A 20,399-nucleotide genomic window follows, 5' to 3' on the forward strand; every position below is an offset into this window, starting at 1 on the left:
TCATTTTCTCAAACTTCTGTGTGCAAAGCAGCTTATATCAGAAGTGCCCACATCTGGGTCCACCGTTGCTTCTCAAGAACACCAGGAAAGTCATTTAAAGCACTGTCTTTGAGGCTTTTTTTTTTTTTTTGACTGTCTTTTTACTGTCTTTTAGAAAAGAGAGTAAATTGATAGATATAGCATTCAGTTTATTTTTTATGTGCTTATGTAAAAAAGTCTTATTTGCTATTAAAGTAATATGTAATATATACACCTAAAACAAAATGAGTTTTCTTTTTTGGAAGGTAAATACTGTATGCGTAATGCTTTAGAAGCGGTAGACACTGAATGTGGTATGAATGTTGGTGTCCCTTCCTTCTGTCCCCAAATTCATTGTTGAAAACATAATCACCAATGTGTTGGTATTAAGGAAGTGGGACCTTTGGAAGGTGATTTGGAAATGAGGGCAGAGCCCTCATGAATGGGATTAGTGCCCTTATAAAAGAGATTCCAGAGCACTGCCTTTGCCTCTTCTGCCTCATAAGGACACACAGCTAGAAGCCACCATCTGTAAATCAGAAAGTGGATCCTCACCAGACTCTGAATCTCCTGGCCTCTTGATCTTGGACTTCCCAACCTTCAGAACTGTGAGAACTAATGTTTATTTTAAAATACTAGTTTATAAACTAGTGTTTATAAAAGCTACCTAGTTTATAGCATTTTGCCATAGCGGCTCTAATAGACTAAGACAGACACTGAGTAAATTGTTAGGTTATAATTAGTGTTTTTAGAATCATAAACTGGTAAAGAGGATATAACCTGTGAGACTTTTCCTTTTCTTCAACTGCATGAGTCTTTTTTTCTCCCACCATACAGCTTGCTTCAGTACCAACAGCCTGTCAGCATAGAGACGAGGCATTCATTTAGGGTCAAGGTTTGCTCTGGTACCAGGCATTGTGAGAAGCCCAGGGAGATCTTATGAGACTCTGAAAACTCCCTTGCAGTTGAGGAATTCACCCTACTATTCTGACAGATACCTGTATTCAACCTGTGCTTTAGCTATCTCAGGAATAAATGGAAGTCTTTCTTTACTTTAGCCTTCTCCATCAATGGGAATGTTCCTCAAAACAGCAGAAATGAAACTCAAGCCTAACATTAAATAATAGAGCATTTAGATGTTTTAAATGTTAAAATCCCAGGCAGAGATAATTATTTTAACAAAAAAGAAAGAGGAATATTTATTTGAAAAAAATTTTTTTTAAAATTTTTATTTAGTTGTAGATGAACACAATACCTTTATTTTATTTATTTTTATGTGGTGCTTACGATCAAACCCAGTGTCTCACACGTGCTAGGCACGCGCTCTACCATTGAGCTACAACTAGAGCCCCCTATTCGAAAAATTTTTACCAAAGTAATTTAAAGCAGATACTTAGGAAATTATTTTTTTCTTACAAAATTATTGACTAGCGAACCATATTCAGTTCAAAGAATCACATGGATATTATCCAGAGGGAATATTTTAATCTTGACCACTATTTAGTTATATCAACAGTGAAGCATTTTTGCCAGACTTAATGATAGACCTGGCGATTTGGGAGGCTGAGGCAAGAAGGACCACAAATTTGAGGCTACCCTGGGCAACTTAGTGAGACCCTGTCTCAAAAGAAAAAAATAAAAAAGGACTGGGGATGTAGCTCAGTGGGAGAGTACCCCTGGGTTCCATCTCCAGTGCCACAAAGAACAACAAAATGAAGCACGTTTATTTAAAAACAAACAAATGTAATCACTAAAAGTTTTCTTCAGGGACTGGGGTTGTGACTCAGTGGTAGAGCGCTTGCCTTACACATGTGGGGCACTGGGTTCAATCCTCAGCACTACATAAAAATAAATAATAAGTAAATAAATAAATAAAATAAAGGTATTATATTCATCTACAACTAAAAAAAATTTTTTTTAAGTTTTATTCAGCATGAAAAGATAATGAGACCAACAGTCAATATCTGAAACAACAATGCTAAACGTAAATTTAATGCTTATTCTTAAGGAAGAGTTCTTCTGGCCAGGCATAGTTTGTCTGAACAAAAGAGACCATTCGTTTGTTTGTTTTGTTTTGTTTTTTCCAAGGATTTGGGGGAAGTATGAAACTCAGGGTTGGGGAAATTTCAGAGACCATCATGGGTTGACAGCTGGTCATGGACAGATGATTATGATTGTTTAGCTGGCACTCAGGAGTGTTTATTGAAGTGAGCCGCTAACAGTGACTGATGGTCTTGCAAAGGCAAATTGTTGATCATTTTTTGATGACTACTTATTATCATGGCTGCAGAAAAAAGTCTTTTCCAAGTTTGTGGAAACTTAATTTTTAACATAAAATGTATGTAATTGTACAAAGCAAACGTGTGTTAAGTATTTTTTACATACAACTTAAAAGGGAGAAAGTCTTAAATGTACAGTTTAATGAATTTTCTACATCTGTACATACCTGTGTAACTGCTACCTAATTCAAGAATATATCATAGATTCATTATCCCAGAATGTTCTCTAATGACCCTACCTAATCAATATCCCTATTATTATTTTCATACCCATTGATTAATTATACCTGTTCTTGAATTTCATAAAATGAAAGTTTGTAGTATGTATTATTTCCTAATTGTTTTTTTAATTTCTCCCAACATAATACATGAGCTTTATTCTTTTTGTACATATCAGTACTTGCTTTTTATAACTAAGTAATATTCCATTGTATAAATTCATTTGTGTGCACTCTTGATGAACATCTGGTCATTTCCAGTTTAGGCATTTAATGAGTAAAGCTGCTATGAAGATTTTGTACATTCTTTTTTTGTGAACATGAGTAGTCAACTAGTATACAACTAGGAACGAAATTCAGTGTCAATATGGTGCGTGTATGTTTACGTTTTGCAGATACTGCCAAAATAGTTTTTAGTAGTTAATTCAGTTTGTACTCCACCAGCAACTTATGAGGGTTTTAGTTGCTCCATGTCTTTGTCAGTACTTAGAATTGGCATTCTTTTGAGTTTTGGACTAGGGGTTAGAGAGGAAGGGCAACAAGAAGAATCCCTAATGTGCTGAAACTGTTCGATATCTTCACTGTGGTGGTGGATATATGAACCTACACAATTAAATTAATGAAGTATGCATGTTTACAAGTAAAACTGGGAGAATTGGAATAAGATCAGTGGACTATGTCAAGGTCAGTATCCTCATTGGGGTTCTGTAGTTTTACAAAATATTACCATTATGGGGAACTGGCGAAAGGAATTCTTTATTGTTTTTCACAACTGCTTGTGAGTCCAATTATCTCAGGATTTTTTCTTTGTTTTTTTTGTTTTTGAAGTACAGGGGATCAAATGGGGGTACTTTGCCACTGAACTATATTGCCAGACCTTTTTATTTTTTTGTTTCAATACAGGGCCTTACTAGGTTGCCCAGGCTGGCCTCAAATTTGTAATCTTACTTTAGCCTCCCAAATTACTGGGATTATAGGGTGCACCACTGTGCCTAGGTAGGTAAGTTATTTTTAAGTGTGGAGGAGAAGGGTCCAGATTGGAGACACAAATTTGAGATTTGTCAGTATATGAAATCACAAGGGGTAAGTGTAGAAAGAGAACCATGGAACTAAGTCCTGAAGGCTTTCTAACATTTAAAGATGAGGAAGGTGAAGAGGAACTAACAGAACAGAATGAAATGGGGCAGCCAGGGAGATAAGGAAGGACCAAAATACTGACCCCAAAACTAAGTGAGGAAATTGTTTTATTATCAGGGGCTGCTTCTGATAGCTGTCATGAGATGACGGCTAAGAATTGAGAGTTGGATTTGGAACTATGCAGGTCATTGCTGACAAAGTCAATTTGAATGAAGTGAGGGATAGGAATGAAAGCCAGATTGGAAAAGATTCAAGAAAATGAGGACTTGAAGTACTGAATATAGTTGATTCGTTAAAGGACTTTTGCTCTCAAGTGGAGCCAAGACAGAGTAGTGTTTGGAAAGGAATATGAAGTTGAGAGAAAACTTGTTTTTAATTTGGGTGATACCTTTCAGTCTCTGTGCTAATGGACATGATCCAGTAAAGATAGAGCACAATTACTGGAGTAATCTTGTACAAATGAACAAGGATGGTATCTGGTTACAAAAGGCAGGGTTGGCTTTAGATAAGAGTCTGGACAGTTTATCCACGAAAGCAAGAGAGAAAGTAGAGTGTATGGGTACAGATGCAGGTAAGTTGGTAGATGTGGTAGGAGCTTGGATGTGCTATTGCAATTGCTTACATATACTCAGTGAAATATTAAGGGTAAGGTATTCATCAAAGAGTAAGGTGCAGACAGCATTAAAGATTTGAGAAAAAAAGAGGTGGAAGCCAGGTATGTGGTACACACCTAGTGACTTGGAATTTTGAGGAAGGAGGATTGTAAGTTCAAAGTCAGCCTCTACAACTTGTTGAGACCTTGTCTCAAAATAAAAAATAAAAAAGTCTGGGAATGTGGCTTAGTGGTAGAGCACCCTTGGGTTCAGTACCTAGTACCCAGGGTGAAAAAGGGGGATAAGTCATCCAAGAGTGGAAGAGTGACTGGACTAGGATTTGAAACAGAAGAATTGTGAGGCAGTACTCTGATGATAGTTGTGATGAATTTTAAAATATGGCCAATTTGTGTGTTTTTCTCCAGCTTCATCTGCCATTCTGGTGCTGATGAGAAGTAGAAGAGTTAGTTTTAATCAGAATTGGTGTTTGTCCATGGAGTTCCAGAGAGAAACAGTCAAGGGCCTTGGGAGTTAAGAAGGTGTACATGTACTGACTGATGTTGAAAAAGAGTAGAGGATAACTGGAAATGTGGGGCTGAGGTAGGCTGGAGGACTGGACCATCAGGGAAAGGTTGAGGAACTCAGAGACCCGGCATTAGAGAGTCAGCTACTTACATTATGAAGTCACCATGATTGTGGGGTGACAAATGTATGACCATCTTTTCTTCAGCAGTTTGACTAATAAATATTAAAAATATTGGAAAGAAAACAAGTTAGAAACAGTTGTTTGATTCTTTTTCAAAAAAACATAATAAGGCTGGGCACTGTGGCACACACCTATAGTCCTAGTGGTCAGGCAGGAGGATCACGAGTTCCAAGCCAGAGGGCTGGGGATATAGCTCAGTTGGTAGAGTGCTTGCCTTGCAAGCCCAAGGCCCTGGGTTCAATCCCGAGCACCACAAAAAAAAAAAAAAAAAAAAAAAAAAAAAAGGAAAGAAAAAAAAGAGTTCCAAGCCAACCTCAGCAACTTAATATAGCCCTAAGCAACTCAGTGAGACCCTTTCTCTAAATAAAATAAAAAAAGGACTGGGGTTGTGGCTTCAGTGGTCAAGTGCCCCTGTGTTGCTGGCTCTTTGCGGTACAAAATCCATGGATATTTGTCACCGCCTGCAGCAACAACTTGCACGGGTCTTATGGGTGGTGGAGTGGAAACTGAGGCACTTCTATCTTTCTCTTTAGTGCACTGCTTTCTTGTTTATAGAGGATAGAGGAAATGAGGTTTACTTGCTTTGAGAGGAGAGAGAGACTTTGCTTAAGAGAGAGAAACTTTGAGAGAAAGACAGGCTTTGCTTAGAGCTTAAAGGAAGAGAGACTTGCTACGCCTTAAAGTCTTGCATCCTGTGAACTAAGGGTACGTCTACCTAAGGTGCCCTAGTGATGCGTCTCAGTTCTCCGCTCCGTGATCTGCCTTCCGCTGCTTCTTTCTACTAGCTGCCGCGGTGTTCCTTTCTTTCTTCTTGCCCTATTCCTGCTAGCTGCTGCTGTGTGTTTTCCCCTCGGGCTGCTGCTGCGCATGTGTCTTTTCTTCTACTAGCTGCTACGCGTGTGTCTAGCTGCTTTTTTTCTGTCTCGCTCCGCCTACGCTTATATCACCTCCAGGAGGCGGAGAGCAGGGCCACGCCTCTTATGCAAAGATCAGGCACAATTAGGATGCTTGAGAACACATGCGCATAAACTGTGTATGTGGACGATAAATCACCTGAGTGTGCTTATGTCAATTAACCTCCTCGCTGCCGATGTGATCAACATGGCACAGCCCCCAACATCCCTGGGTTCAATCCCTGGGACAAAAAATATATATATAATATATATTTTTTTATATTTAAATATATATTATATATATTTAAATATATATTTTTTTTGCTTCATTTTAGACTCAGCTCCTTGCAAAAGATGATACCAAAAATGATAATAAAAACACAGTGCTTTGGTGTAGCTTATAAATGTTAAAGGATAGCCAGCGAATGTTTTATCATAATTTTTGGTTGGTTTTTACATTCGCTTAGTTAATTGATTATTTTTATATAGGTTCATAAAAATGTCATTAGGACAGTTCATAATATGGACCTCAAAACAGACCAATATGAAACTATTAACCAATAAATTTTTTTGTAGCAGACCTAGAAGTATAGGTTACATAGGCTCATGTTCAGCTCCTCAGGAAAAAAACAGGCATATAATAAAAAATATTGTTTAATACTAAAGGAAATAGACTTGGGAATCATCCCAAGTGCCTTCTTCTTGTTATCCTCTCACACAGGCCTATTAACATGTCATTTTGGCTGTACTCCTGAAATGTGTCATGTTTGTCCACTTCTTTGCATCTGCATGGCCACAACTGTAGGTAAAGTTACCACTGTTTCTCACCCAGACTGTTGTTCTTAGCACAGTTCTAGGACGAGTGAGTCACCAAAATGAGTGACTTTCAAGTCCTAGCTCAAAAGTTACTTTTCACAACAGTCTGTCTGAACCACTTAAAGTAACCTCCCTGACCTTCTACCTCATAGCATTTTTCTGAGTTTTTTCCTTATAGTACTTACTGCTATCAGGTATTATCATGTTTCTTTGTTCCTTTTTTTTTTTTTTTTTTTTTTTTAATCCATATGCCATCATTAAGGTAAATCAGAGTGAGGAAATTGTCTGTCTTGCTTATTGCTTATTCCTGTTGTCTAGAACAAGTCAATTTTTGGCACAGGAGATGTTAAGAAATATTTGTCAAATGAATAATAAATATATTGGAAAACAGATATTCATCTAGAAGTCTTGAGACTGAAAAAAATGTCTGATCTTGAGAGTAAAGAAAGCTTAGTACCCACGAGTACCAGGAGAAACCAGAAGACATAATCTTGAAACAAATGTGTATAAAGGGTAGGCCTCCTACAGCCGAAGTGGGCCAAGATGAGGCATGAGGAGGAAACTCATTTCTTAAAATCAAGTTTTCATCAAGTGTATTTAATTTCAGAGGTCCAAAGACTGATGATCAGGTATTTTTTTGTTTTGCTTTTACTTTAACTGGAGATCAATTAAAGTAAAAGTTGTTATACCAAACCAAAATAGGTTGACAATAGGAAAGAAAAGTGAATCATGTAGAAACCAGAAAGAATTAGCAACAGTATCAAACATTAATTCTCATTCCCTATTTATTTTTGATAAGAGAAAATAGAGTTAAGGGAGCAAGAGAATACTAGCTATCTGAGGGAGGAAGATGGAAGGGAAGAAGAGAAAGTAGAGAATAATACATGACTTAATTAAATAAAATTTGGCTTAGTTATGAGTGGAAACCCATTTGCAAGAAGAGAATCTATGCCCTGCAAGGTGCTTAGTGTCTAGCAATTGAGGCAGGTGACCGACTAACTCTAATAGTGTAATTATTCATTTGAACAATTTGAAGTGAGGTTGAGTGGTGCATTTAGATGGTAGCTGGCCAGCCAGTCCTGGGATAGGATTTCACATGGTGGTCCACAACTTTATTTTTACAGAGTTCCAATATCAATCTACCAACAGGACCCTAATCTCTTTAAAAATTAACCAATACTAACCATACTTATAAAAGACAAGCCACAATGTCTACTAATTTACAGTGAGGAAAGCTACATGAGTAACTAAGTTTTAAATAGATTACTTGATGAACATGAAGAAAAATAAGGTAAATCAATGGGTGATATAAATGTTGAATGCCATCAGGTTTTGGTCACCTGCTGCTTGTCTGTACCAAGGGCTTAACTTATGGGAACCGGCCAGGCAACTGTGGTCGGAACACCATGGCCCCCTCATGGTTTAACAAACAGCCAAATCTGTCTTGATGAACTTCATTTTCTTATACCTACATGCTTACTACTTTCTTTAGTTATATTACTATTATTTTACAGTTATTTTTCTAGTCATTTTTTGGGGAAAATTCTTTAGCCATTGTACAATTGTACAATAAGGTATTCATTTACAAAAACAGAAGGCCAGATTTTGCCCACTGACTATAGTTTGCCTAAACCTGTTACGGGTAATATATGAAACTATATGAGGTTTTAGAACCAGAGGATAATAGGATCACACATGTGCATAGAAGACAGAACACATAAGGGTCTGGAAACCACAAGCCCACCTTATAAAAATGGTGATGAAATGGGGCTGATAACTCAGATATTAAGAAAACAGATTGCTGACTCATGTAATTCTACAGTTGTTTTTTTAACACAGAGTCAAGACCTTACTCTATAAAAATATAAAACTAGAAGAATATAGGTAGAGATTGGTTAAGGAACGTAGAACAATGTTTCCCAAACATTCATAATTTTAAAAAAATTTTTTTTAGTTGTAAATGGACACAATGCCTTTATTTTATTTGTTTATTTTTATGTTATGCTGAGGATCAAACCTAGTGCCTCATACATGCTAGGCAAGTGCTCTACAACTGAACTATAACCCCCGCCCAAACATTCATAATTTATAAGCCCCTTTTAAAGAAAAAAATGTGGATCCTAATATTAACTAATGTTTTCTGCTCATACTAAATTGCTGTTGATGGGAATATGGTATTGACTGCTTTACTATAAATTCTCATTTTAAAAAAACATTGACACATGATTTTGTTGCACTCTACAGGTGGAGGACCACTGCTCTAAAAAAAAGTGAGCCTTTCTTCAAACTTCCCCTGCATTGCCCTTCATTGAATGATCAGTACCTTCCAATGAATCTACAAAATAGACTGTATTATTTTAATAGAAAAAAAAATCTCAGAGTACTTGTAAACCTTCTGTCTTAAAATTAGAAGCACAAAGTGAAGGTTTAACAATCTTAGTAATGACAACAATGATAATGATTTGTTCAAAAAAATAAAAGAAAAAACTCAGGGCAATTGCTAACCAGATGAGTCCCCAGTAGAACAGGCGTAAGCCAGGCTTGTCTTGTGAAGTTAAACAAAATGCTTGCAATTTAACATCCGCATAAGTAAATTCTGTTTATTGACTTGTTACAGGACCAAAAACGTATGCTAGTCAGATTGCTTGCTATCAGATGCCTGAATTGAACTTTCCTTTCTTTTATATGGTGTAAAAACAGTTCTGTTCAGAGGAGATGAAAACACATAAAAGGGTCCTTAATGTTATTGGTTCGTAGAGGGAGATATATTAGTTAAATGTCAAATTGGGAAAGTTGGAGGAAAGAGGTAGCAGAGGACATCCATTAAATTTTGAAGTAGTGGGCATTTTCAGCCTAGAAAAAATTAAATCACTAAGTCCAAGGATTATTCCTTTTTTTTATTTTTACTTTTGAAATTTTGTTGCTGAATTATAATTATATATAATAGTGAGATTCATTATACCATATTTGTACATGTGCATGACATTTGCTTGATCTTCTTCCCCAGGCAAGGATTATTTCTTATTCCCACAGAAACATTTTGTGAGACAGTTTATATACATGGCTAGAATTTATAGAAGTACTTGATTTTTTACTTCCCATTTTGCATGTGACATTTTGCTAAATATCCTTTCCCGTAGAACAGTCCTGTTGTATCTAGAGAGATGCTGCTCGTTTACTAATTTCACAGCTATTTAGAAGAGCTTCACCATAAGGAAAGGGGAAGGTTCTCCCACTCTTGTAGGCAGGATTTCCTGCCTATCCCTGCCAGTCAGTGGCATATTTTAGTATGATATCTTAGTATGATTTTGAGTATATCTCTGAAACATTTTCAGAATGCTGTACTTAAAATACCTTTTCAGGAAATTTTTTTTTTCTTTTTTCTTTTTTGTTACTGGGATTGAACCCAGAGGGTGCTTTATCACTGAGCCACATCCCTAGCCCTTTTTATTTTTTATTTGAGACAGGATCTCACTAAGTTGCTTAGGGCCTTGCTGAGTTTCTGGGGCTGGCCTTGAACTTGTGAACAGTCCTCCTTCTTCAGCCTCCCCAGTTGCTGGGATTACAGACAAGTGTCAACACACTCAGCTCAAGAAAATATTTTCAAATGTACCTTTTCAAAAGATGTTTCTTTCTAGTTGCAAGAGACCATTCCCTCCATGGGGAGCACATTAATATTCTCTCTGTTTTAATATTGATTAATATTGTTTTATTTTTCTCCTAAATAGATTATACTAAAACTTATGTACCTTAAACATATGCTGAAGCAAAATACTCTGGTAGAATAATTTGAAGTCACCAATGGAAATAAATTTATTTTGGAATATATAATAATTTCGTTCCAAAAATTCAGTTATCAGAAAATTATCTAAAATTATCTAATTATCAGTTATCTAAAATCTATCAAGTATCTGGGGTTTTGTTGTTGTTGTTAAATATTTTTTCAGTTGTAGATGGACATTACCTTTATTTTTATGTAGTGCTGAGAATCAAACCCAGTGCCTCACACGTGCCAGGCAAGTGCTCTACCACTGAGCCACAAATAACGGTTTCAGTGTATCTATTCTCTCCTGTTTTTTCCCAGTTGATTATTTTGCCAACAAAAAATGAATGATTAAGAGTAGCATGCGATACATGATTAAACAATATATGACACATGGAAGTAGCATTTTACTTGTCAGAATAATAGATGTCACACATATGAGATAACATAATATTTAAAATGTTTTTGTTTCTTCATAGCTTTAAGAAAAAGTCAAAATCACTTCTGACTATATTGAATATCAAAAATCAAGTGACTTCCTACACTGCAGATCATGGCATTGCCATTCCGGAAGGACTTAGAAAAGTACAAGGACCTGGATGAAGATGAACTTCTTGGGAATCTGTCAGAAGTAGAACTGAAACAACTAGAAACTGTGCTGGACGATCTTGACCCTGAGGTAGGTTCTAGCTGAGGAAGAGAAATGAAATAACTCTTCAACCCTTTGGAACAAAGTAACTGCCTTTTATCAGTTTGTTTTCTCATGCCTTTTTTTGGAGCTCTCTTCCTCTTCTTTATCCAGATGCACTTGCTTTTTGCTTCCTCTCCAGTTCCTCCAGTTCTGCCTCCACATCTTTATGACATGACTATTCTAAACTATCATCTCTAGCATTACTGCGTTTGAACATCTCCTGAATTTATTTCTCCTCTAAGAAATCTTTTCTCTTTGTGCAGGAAAGAATGTTTTTGATTAAGTTTAGCAGATGATCAGCTCTTTTATATACTGATCTCTTCTGTCTCTTCAGAGCCTCTATAGCAAGATGACTCCAGTGTACAGTGCCTTTAGAAGGTTCTTCGTGACCTTAAACCTAATTGTTACCTTGCTGAGAGATGCTGACCAAAGGGCATGTTTGTAGTCATTGGTAGAATAGATCTGAGTAGCCTCTCGGCAGTACAACAGTTAACTGTGGAGCAGATCTAAAAATTGATATTTGGGTGTTATTCCCTACGTCTTAAGTTGTAAATATTATGGCAAAATGCCTTTAATACACCTAACTTTTTAAACATCATAACTTTGCCTAGCCTACTTTAAAATGCTCAGAACACTTTAGTCTACAGTTGAGCAAGTTATGTAATACAGAGCCTGTTTTATAATAAAATGTTGACTATCTCATGTAATTTATTAAATACTGTACCGAAGGTGAAAAGCAGAATGATTGTATTCGGTTCACTTTCTGCACCATCTTAAAGTTGAACTATTGTAAGTCAAAGGTGTTTCCATGGGTATACATGTTTTAATTTGCAAAGTAAATGTTATTTGTTTTACACATTGCACAAGGGGACAGGCAGCAGGAGAGAACCTAAAAATATTGGTTATTTGCTAGAATTTACCACATATTTCTTTATGCCCAGCCATTGATTTTAAGTGCCATTTAAGAATTGAGGTAAACCAAGTACAGTGGCATACACCTGTAATCCCAGGAACTTGGGAAGCTGAGGCAGGAGGATTGCAAGTTCAAAGCCAGCCTCAGTAACTTAGTGAGGCCCTAAGCAACTTAGCAAGACCCTGTCTCAAAATAAAAAATAAAAAGGGCCGGGGATGTGGCTCAGTGGTTATGTGTCCCTGAGTTCAACCCCTAGTACCAAAAACAAAACAAAACAAACAAAAAAAAGAATTGACGTAGAGTTTGCTAGGGTATGCTAAGCATGTACTATACCACAGCCACACTTCCATAGGTCAGATTCCCTTGACCATAATCAGTATTATAAGGAAAAATCGTCAGTATGCCTAAGACTGAGGAGTTATTCAGAAAAATTGTACTGTTTCTATCGTGTCTTATTACTGTGTCCTATAGGCAGTTCAATCTAACTCTCTTTAATCAATGGTTTTAGAATTGGAAAGAACACACAAGTTTATGTAGTCTAGGTTGTTTTCGTTTTTGTTTTTGGTACTGGGATTGAAACCAGGAATGCTTAGTTGCTGAGGCTGACCTTGAACTTGGGATCCTCCTGCTTCAGCCTCCTGAGTCACTGGGATTACAGTTGTGTGCCAACATGCTCAGCAGCGTAATCTAGGTTTTTTCAACCTTGGCACTATTGACATTTGGGAATGGATAATTTTTTTGTTGTGAGGAACTGCCCTATATATCACAGAATATTTAACAGCAGCCTTAGCTCAGTACATGCCAATGGCAAACTGCCCATCCCACCCCTGTTTTGAACTATACCTGAGGTATTGTTTTAATCAGGTGTGGTAAAATGACAGACACAGAGAAACAACTATGTGCGGTTCCCAAGAGCTGGAGGCAGTACTTGCAGGGACACATGAGGAAGCACCCTGTTTGGTCAGGAAGAAGAAAGAGAAAGGAGCAACAATGGCCCAGGGCCTTTATTGTGATTTCTGAGGTGAAGGCTCCAGGCTATAGAATCAGTCTTTAGTTGTCTAGTACCTGGCCCTGGTGTGCTTAGGGCAGGGGAAATATTGGCTTGAAGTGTAAGAGTTAGGTAAGAGATTATTGGGGTCCTGGGGCCTAGATTGACTGGTTTGCATATGAAAGTTGGAGGGTTGGGCAGAAGGAGGGATTATTGCTATCTCTAGAAATTAGCTGGCACTGGGAGTGGCCATCTCTAGAGGATTGGCAAAGTCCCTAAGATGTCAAAGCATTATAAAATACAGAAAATAAAAAATGCAATTTAATACTCCAACCCCCAGTTTAACAAGCAAAAATGTTCTCAGACATTACCAAGTATTTGTCCTCTAGGAAGTAAAAAAGCCCCTGGTTGAAAAACAGTCTAGTCCCTGCCCTCTATTTTACAAATGTGAGACAAAAGAAGTGACTTGCCTCAGTATTACAGTTAGGGAAAGAACTGAAACTAGATTCTTCACTGCCTGATTGGTGTCTAGGATCTGGCAGTCTTTCTATTAAACCGCAGTGAGTCCCCTCTTGAACTCATGCACTGTAGTATCAGTCTAAAGTCTGATTACTTATATTTTCTTATTTGCAAATCCTTGGCCTATTTCTTGTATGGGGGGAGTTGAGCTCTAATCTCTGAATGTATTTTGTACATTCCCCAACCCCATTTGAAACTCCTTCATCCTCAGATTCTATTAGTCAAGACCAGAAAAGCAGTGATGTTTATTGACAGCATGCCACTTGTCAGGTAGTGTTTTTTGAGAGTTCAAGTAAAGTACTGAATGGGAAAAGAGGGCAAGGGTAGTTGTAGCTGCTTCAGCTGGAGACACTGTAGCTTACCAAGTCTCAAAGGGTAGGATAAGAGCATATGAAGATATGAATGGCATCTTGTTATATTTTAAAGGGCTATTTTATTGTTCTTATGCTGTAGTTATATGTATGTATTTGATAACTCACTATAGTTTCATAAAACATCTATTTCCAAAAAACAGCCAGCACAGGTAAAAGCTATTTTATTCATTTCCAGGGCTGGGAGTATATTGCTACAACAAAATTACACTACAAGGAATTGGGATTGTGACTCAGTGGTAGATCATTTGCCTAGCATGCACAAGGCCCTGAGTTTGATCCCTAGCACTGGGGGGAAAAAAAATTCTTCAAGGGAGACACGTTAGTTTGTTAAGTAATTATGATCTATTAACTTGATTAGAATATATTTCTTTTTTTTTATTTTTTAATTTTATAGAATATATTTCTAATGAAGCTTAATATATGGGTTTATATATAACCTCTGAAACCAGTGAGCTGTCATTTTACTTTGTGGTCAAAGATTATTTAAGGAGCCAGGATTTCAGCTAACATTTTAAAACTGTGTGTTCCATAGGGGCTTGAGCAGGCAGGTGGTATAATGCAACACCATTACTACCACAACCATAAAATAGCAATACATGTGCTTTACTGATGTAGGAAGAAAATAACTTCTTTATTAATTTGCCTCAGTGAGCATCTTTTCTTTTTTAATTTTTTTCGTTGTAGATGGACACAATGTTTTATTTATTTTACTTATTTATGTGCTGCTAAAGATTGAACCCAGTGCCCCATGCAAGCACGCTACCACTGAGCTGCAACCCCAGCCCATTGAGCATTTTTCTTTAAGAGTATTCTAAAATCTGTACTTATTAAATGTTTGGGGTGGGGTGGGGACAACCTATAGATCTAGTATACACATAGTATAGTATAGTATACTAGACTCAGAGATACAAGAGTGAACAAAACAAATGTAATATTTGCCCTCACTGTGCAGGAATGGGGGGATTTAGACTTAAATCAAATATACCATATTAGAAGAATGATGAACACTAGGAACTCTGAGTCACAATGACAGGTAGGAAAAGCTTCCTTGTGGGCATGTAGCTGCAGTATTAAAAATGAGAAGCACTGGCAAACCGTATCCAAAAATATATTAAGAAAATCGTGCACCACGATCAAGTGGGGTTCATCCCTGGAATGCAAGGATGGTTTAACATCCGTAAATCAATAAACCTAATCCATCATGTCAGTAGACTTAAGGATAAGAATCATATGGTTATTTCAATCGATGCAGAAAAAGCGTTCGACAAAATACAACATCCCTTCATGCTCAAAACACTAGAAAAATAGGGATAGTAGGAACATACCTGAACATTGTAATGGCTATTTATGCTAAGCCCATGGCCAACATCATTCTTAATGGAGAAAAACTGAAACCGTTTCCTTTAAAAACGGGAATGAGACAGGGATGTCCTCTTTCACCACTTCTATTCAACATCGTCCTTGAAATACTAGCCAGAGCAGTTAGACAGACTAAGAACTTAAAGGGATATGAATAGGAACAGAAGAACTTAAGCTGTCACTATTTGCTGATGACGTGATTCTATATTTAGAGGATCCAAAACACTCCTCCAGAAAACTTCCAGACCTCATCAATGAATTCAGCAAAATAGCAGGCTATAAAATCAACACACATAAATCTAAAGCATTTTTATACACAAGCAATGAAACATCTGAAAGGGAAATGAGGAAAACAACTCCATTTGCAATAGCCTCAAAAAAAAAAAAAAAAAAACTTGGGCATCAATCTAACCAAGAGGTAAAAGATCTCTACAATACATTGAAGAAAGAAATTGAGGAAGACCTTAGAAGATGGAAAGATCTCCCATGTTCTTGGATAGGCAGAATTAATATTGTCAAAATGGCCATACTACCAAAAGTGCTGTACAGATTCAGTGCAATTCCAATTAAAATCCCAATGATGTACCTTACAGAAATAGAGCAAGCAATCATGAAATTCATCTGGAAGAATAAGAAACCCAGAATAGCTAAAGCAATCCTTAGCAGGAAGAATGAAGCAGAGGGTATTGCAATACCAGGACTTCAACTATACTACAAAGCAATAGTAACAAAAACAGCATGGTATTGGCACCAAAATAGGCAGGTAGATCAATGGTACAGAATAGAGGACACGGACACAAACCCAAATAAATACAATTTTCTCATACTGGACACAGGTGCCAAAAATATGCAATGGAGAAAAGATAGCCTCTTCAACAAATGGTGCTGGGGAAAACTGGAAATCCATATGCAACAGAATGAAACTAAACCCCTATCTCTCACCCTGCACAAAAATCAACTCACAATGTATCAAGGACCTTGAAATCAGACCAGAGACCCTGCATCTTATAGAAGAAAAAGTAGGTCCAAATCTTCAACATGTCGGCCCAGGATCAGACTTCCTTAACAGAACTCCCATAGCACAAGAAATAAAGCAAGAATCAATAACTGGGATAGATTCAAACTAAAAGACTTTCTCTCAACAAAGGAAACTATCAGTAATGTGAAGAGAGAGCCTACAGAGTGGGAGAAAATCTTTGCCACTCATACTTCAGATAGAGCACTAATCTCCAGAACATATAAAGAACTCAAAAAACTCTACACCAAGAATACAAATAATTCAATCAATAAATGGGCTAAGGAAATGAACAGACACTTCACAGGAGATCTACAAGCAATCAACAGACATATGAAAAAATGTTCAACATCTCTAGTAATAAGAGAAATGCAAATCAAAACTACCCTAAGAGTCCATCTCACCCCAATTAGAATGGCGATTATCAAGAATACAAGCAGCAATAGGTGTTGGCGAGGATGTGGGGAAAAAGGTACACTCATACATTGCTGGTGTGGTTGCAAATTAGTGCAGCCACTTTGGAAAGCAGTGTGGAGATTCCTCAGAAAGCTTGGAATGGAACCACCATTTGACCCATCTGTCCCACTCCTTGGCCTATACCCAAAGGACTTAAAATCAGCATACTACAGAGATACAGACACATCAATGTTCATAGCTGCTCAATTCACAATAGCCAGATTGTGGAACCAACCTAGATTCAATTGATGAATGGATAAAAAACTATGGTATTTATATACAATGGAATATTACTCAGCCATAAAGAATAATAAAATTATGGCATTTGTAGGCAAATGGATGAAATTGGAGAGTATCATGCTAAGTGAGATAAGCCAATCTCAAAAAAGCAAAGGACGAATGATCTTGCTGATAAGAGGATGATGACACATAATGGGGGGTGGGAGGCGGGCAAGAATGGAAGAAGGAGGGACTGTATAGAGGGAAAAGAGGGGTGGGAGGGGTGGGGGGTGAGGAGAAAATAACAGAATGAATCAAACACCATTACCCTTTGTAAACATATGATTATACAAAGGGTATGCCTTTACTTCATGTACAAATAGAAACAACATGTATCCCATTTGTTTATAATAAAAATAAGTTTTGAAAAAATGAGAAGCAAAAAAGATGGATGGTCTTCTAGGTACACATAAGGCCTTGTGACAGAAGGAAGTATATCACAAAGACGGGGGGGGGGGGCATATCTAGTCTGACTAGAATGGAGAGAATATATGAGATGAGGTTAAGGTAACAGATGAGGGAGTAGGAGTGAGGAATGAGGAGGATGGGGCATCTGATCCAGGGAGATCATTTGGGACGCTAATGTAACATTCTAGGCAAGCTTAGATCAGTTTGGATCAAAGTAATGATGTTAGAAATGGGAAAACCATGATTGAGTTCTTAACAAAGTGAAAATGGATAGGATTTACAGATAGATTGGGAATGGAGTCTTCATATAACATTCTTATCTTGATTTCAAAGTCTAAAGTAGAAATCTTGTTTTTCTTTTATCAGTCCCATAGATAATTTTGTATTATAAATACATACAGGAACAGACAGACCTCCTTTGTGGCTTATCTTTATAGGTCAGCCTTCTATGTAATGAGAACTGTCATTACATTAAGGAGAATACCAATATGAATTTTATGAAAATTATTATCTTGGCAAATGGCCAGAGTTGAAGTGCTGTATTTTTTAGTCATAAACATTTATAACTAGGTATAAATGCACAGTTGTGAACATTTTCTATTATAATTATCTATGTAAGATTACCCTTTATTTTTTTATTTTATTTTATTTTACTTCTTTGGTACTAGGGATTGAACCAATAAGCACTTTACCACAGAGCTACATTCCCAGGCCTTTTTTTTTTTTTTTTTTGAGACAAAATCTTGCTGAGTTGCTGAGACTAGCCTTGAACTTGGGATCCTCCTGCCTCAGCCCCTCAATTCTCTGGGATTACAGGTCTGCACCACTGTGCCCAGCTGTAAGAGCAACCTTTATAATGAAAAGTTGTCCTGTAGTACCATGAGATTCAGCATCATTGCCAATATTAGGAGGTGTTACAAAAGAGGGTTGGGCCTTTTGTGTGACTTCTCTGGCCGCCTTTCATTTGTAGAGGAAAAGAATATCAGAAATAGGACTCAAGGCATTCTTATCTCTGGTTTTTGATAAACAAAAAGATGAGGCTTTCTTTATCTTGTCATCCTGTGTTATTTCTTAGTGAAAATTCAGAGTAGGAACTGTAAGAGACAACTTTAATCCATCATCTTTCTTCCCTCTAACCCCCACTCTCAGTCCATCTACTCAAAAAGGCTGTGTCCACACGAAACCCAAGGACGCTAAATTTGTATCTGGCTGTATCTTAGGAATGCCTTGGGCCTTGAGCAGCAATGACAGTAATTGTTGCAAGTACATCCTAGTGCTCATGTATACGCTATACAAACACACAAAAGTGGAAGCATTCATATTATGTCTATGCAAAATAAGTGAACATTACTCTCCTGATATCCTATATTCCTATATATATCATGAGAAGGTCTGATTAAATGGAAGTCATTAGGAGGGAATGTTGTGTATAGTCATTTAAAAATCGTTTGTGATAGAATTAGTTTTAATACATAATTGCCTAGCAGTTTTTAAATATTAAGAAAATGACTTTTTATTACAATCCCTGAACACTTAAAAACTAAAGGGTGTTTCCTGCTAGTTGAATACTTTCTGAAAATACGTAGTTGCGTATTTTAACAATAATGTAAATGAATTGTCTATTTTCAAAAACAACAACTTCTTCCTTTGGAGCACTTTTATATTACTGCCTTAAAATCCTGCAGTGAGGTTTAATGCCTACATCACATTCTAGTCTGTAATTCTCTTATATGGGAAATATATGGAAACCTATAGTATTGCCATTCTTGGTACTAATAATGGCCAATATATTCTCTTTGGCAGAACGCCCTTTTGCCTGCAGGGTTCCGGCAAAAGAACCAGACGTCAAAGTCTGCCACAGGGCCTTTTGATAGAGAACACCTCCTTTCTTATCTGGAGAAGGAAGCATTGGAGCAAAAGGACAGGGAAGACTATGTGCCCTACACTGGAGAAAAAAAAGGTAAGCCCAGAATTTTGAAGTCATTATTTGATGGCATTGGATTTTTCTTTATATAGGTAGATAGGAGAAAATCTTGTTTTTAGAGGTACACCATTCATAACTTTTAAAGACATGATACTGTTGATTTAAAAATTTATCATGCAGTTAAAACCCTTTACTTACATTTTTATCAATTTTGCCAATGAGTTTTTTCTTAATGACTTGTGAGATTTTGCACAATGATTTTTTTGTGATCCTCCCTAATTTTCTAATGTCAGAAATCTGAAAGAGTGCTGTGGTAAATTTTTATACCAAATTCACTAGTGAATTACAGAGTGCAAATGTTAAAAATTGTCATGCATATTTTCAAAGATCCTTTTTTAAAGATATCTTCCTTTAGCATCCTTCACTAGTGCTTCCTAATCACTAATTTCAGGAAATTTTTCTAGGTCAACTCCTTCCCATTGCCGTGTCTGATCTTATCTATCCTCAGTGGAGACTTGAGAATAGCCTTTTTTTCTTTTTCTTTTTCTTCTTCTTTTTCTTTTTTTTGTGGTACTCGGAATTGAAACCAGGATGTGGCACTCTGCTACTGAGCTACATCCCCAACCCTTTTTTATTTTTCGTCAAGACAGTCTCATTAAGTTGCTAGCACCACTGTGCCTGGCTTACACTGTTTTTTAATGTTCTCTATATGGTAGCACTTAAATGAAATGGGAGAAGTTTCTTGGCATTCACAGTTGGTCAGAATACAGTTGAGCCTAGAAAACCAAACTCTGCCTGCACTCTTGTTTGAGATATCATGCATAGAATACTGGAAAATGGATGCAGCCTAGCAGAGCCAAAGATCAGCTCTATGGACACTATTTTTATATCTGAGTCTGTTATGGTCCAGGCAGGAGGAAAGGGATAGTATTTTTTTCCTAGTAAGACTTTTGGCTTCTTATTTGGAAAGGTAGCCCTTTTTAAGAATTTTGGCCAGAGCTTTGTGTCATAGTTTAAAGAGAACCTAGAAAATTCATTTTAGCATTCTTG

The 20,399-nt window shown here is 36.9% G+C and overlaps 1 protein-coding gene across 3 annotated transcripts in view; it reads left to right on the top strand.

Annotated features, from left to right (window-relative positions):
* The window catches only part of TMOD3 (tropomodulin 3), an 83,080-nt gene that overhangs the window by 21,697 nt on the left and 40,984 nt on the right, over window positions 1-20,399 (top strand). For all 3 annotated transcript variants that reach the window (XM_079129985.1, XM_079129986.1, XM_079129984.1), the window contains 2 exons: window positions 10,903-11,102; window positions 19,229-19,385. In XM_079129985.1, coding sequence (XP_078986111.1) covers window positions 10,977-11,102; window positions 19,229-19,385 — 283 coding nt within the window. In that variant the 5' untranslated portion in view covers window positions 10,903-10,976. The remainder of the gene's footprint in view (window positions 1-10,902; window positions 11,103-19,228; window positions 19,386-20,399) is intronic.

Source organism: Sciurus vulgaris, assembly GCF_902686455.1.
Source record: "Sciurus vulgaris genome assembly, chromosome: 2".
Taxonomy (NCBI): domain Eukaryota; kingdom Metazoa; phylum Chordata; class Mammalia; order Rodentia; family Sciuridae; genus Sciurus; species Sciurus vulgaris.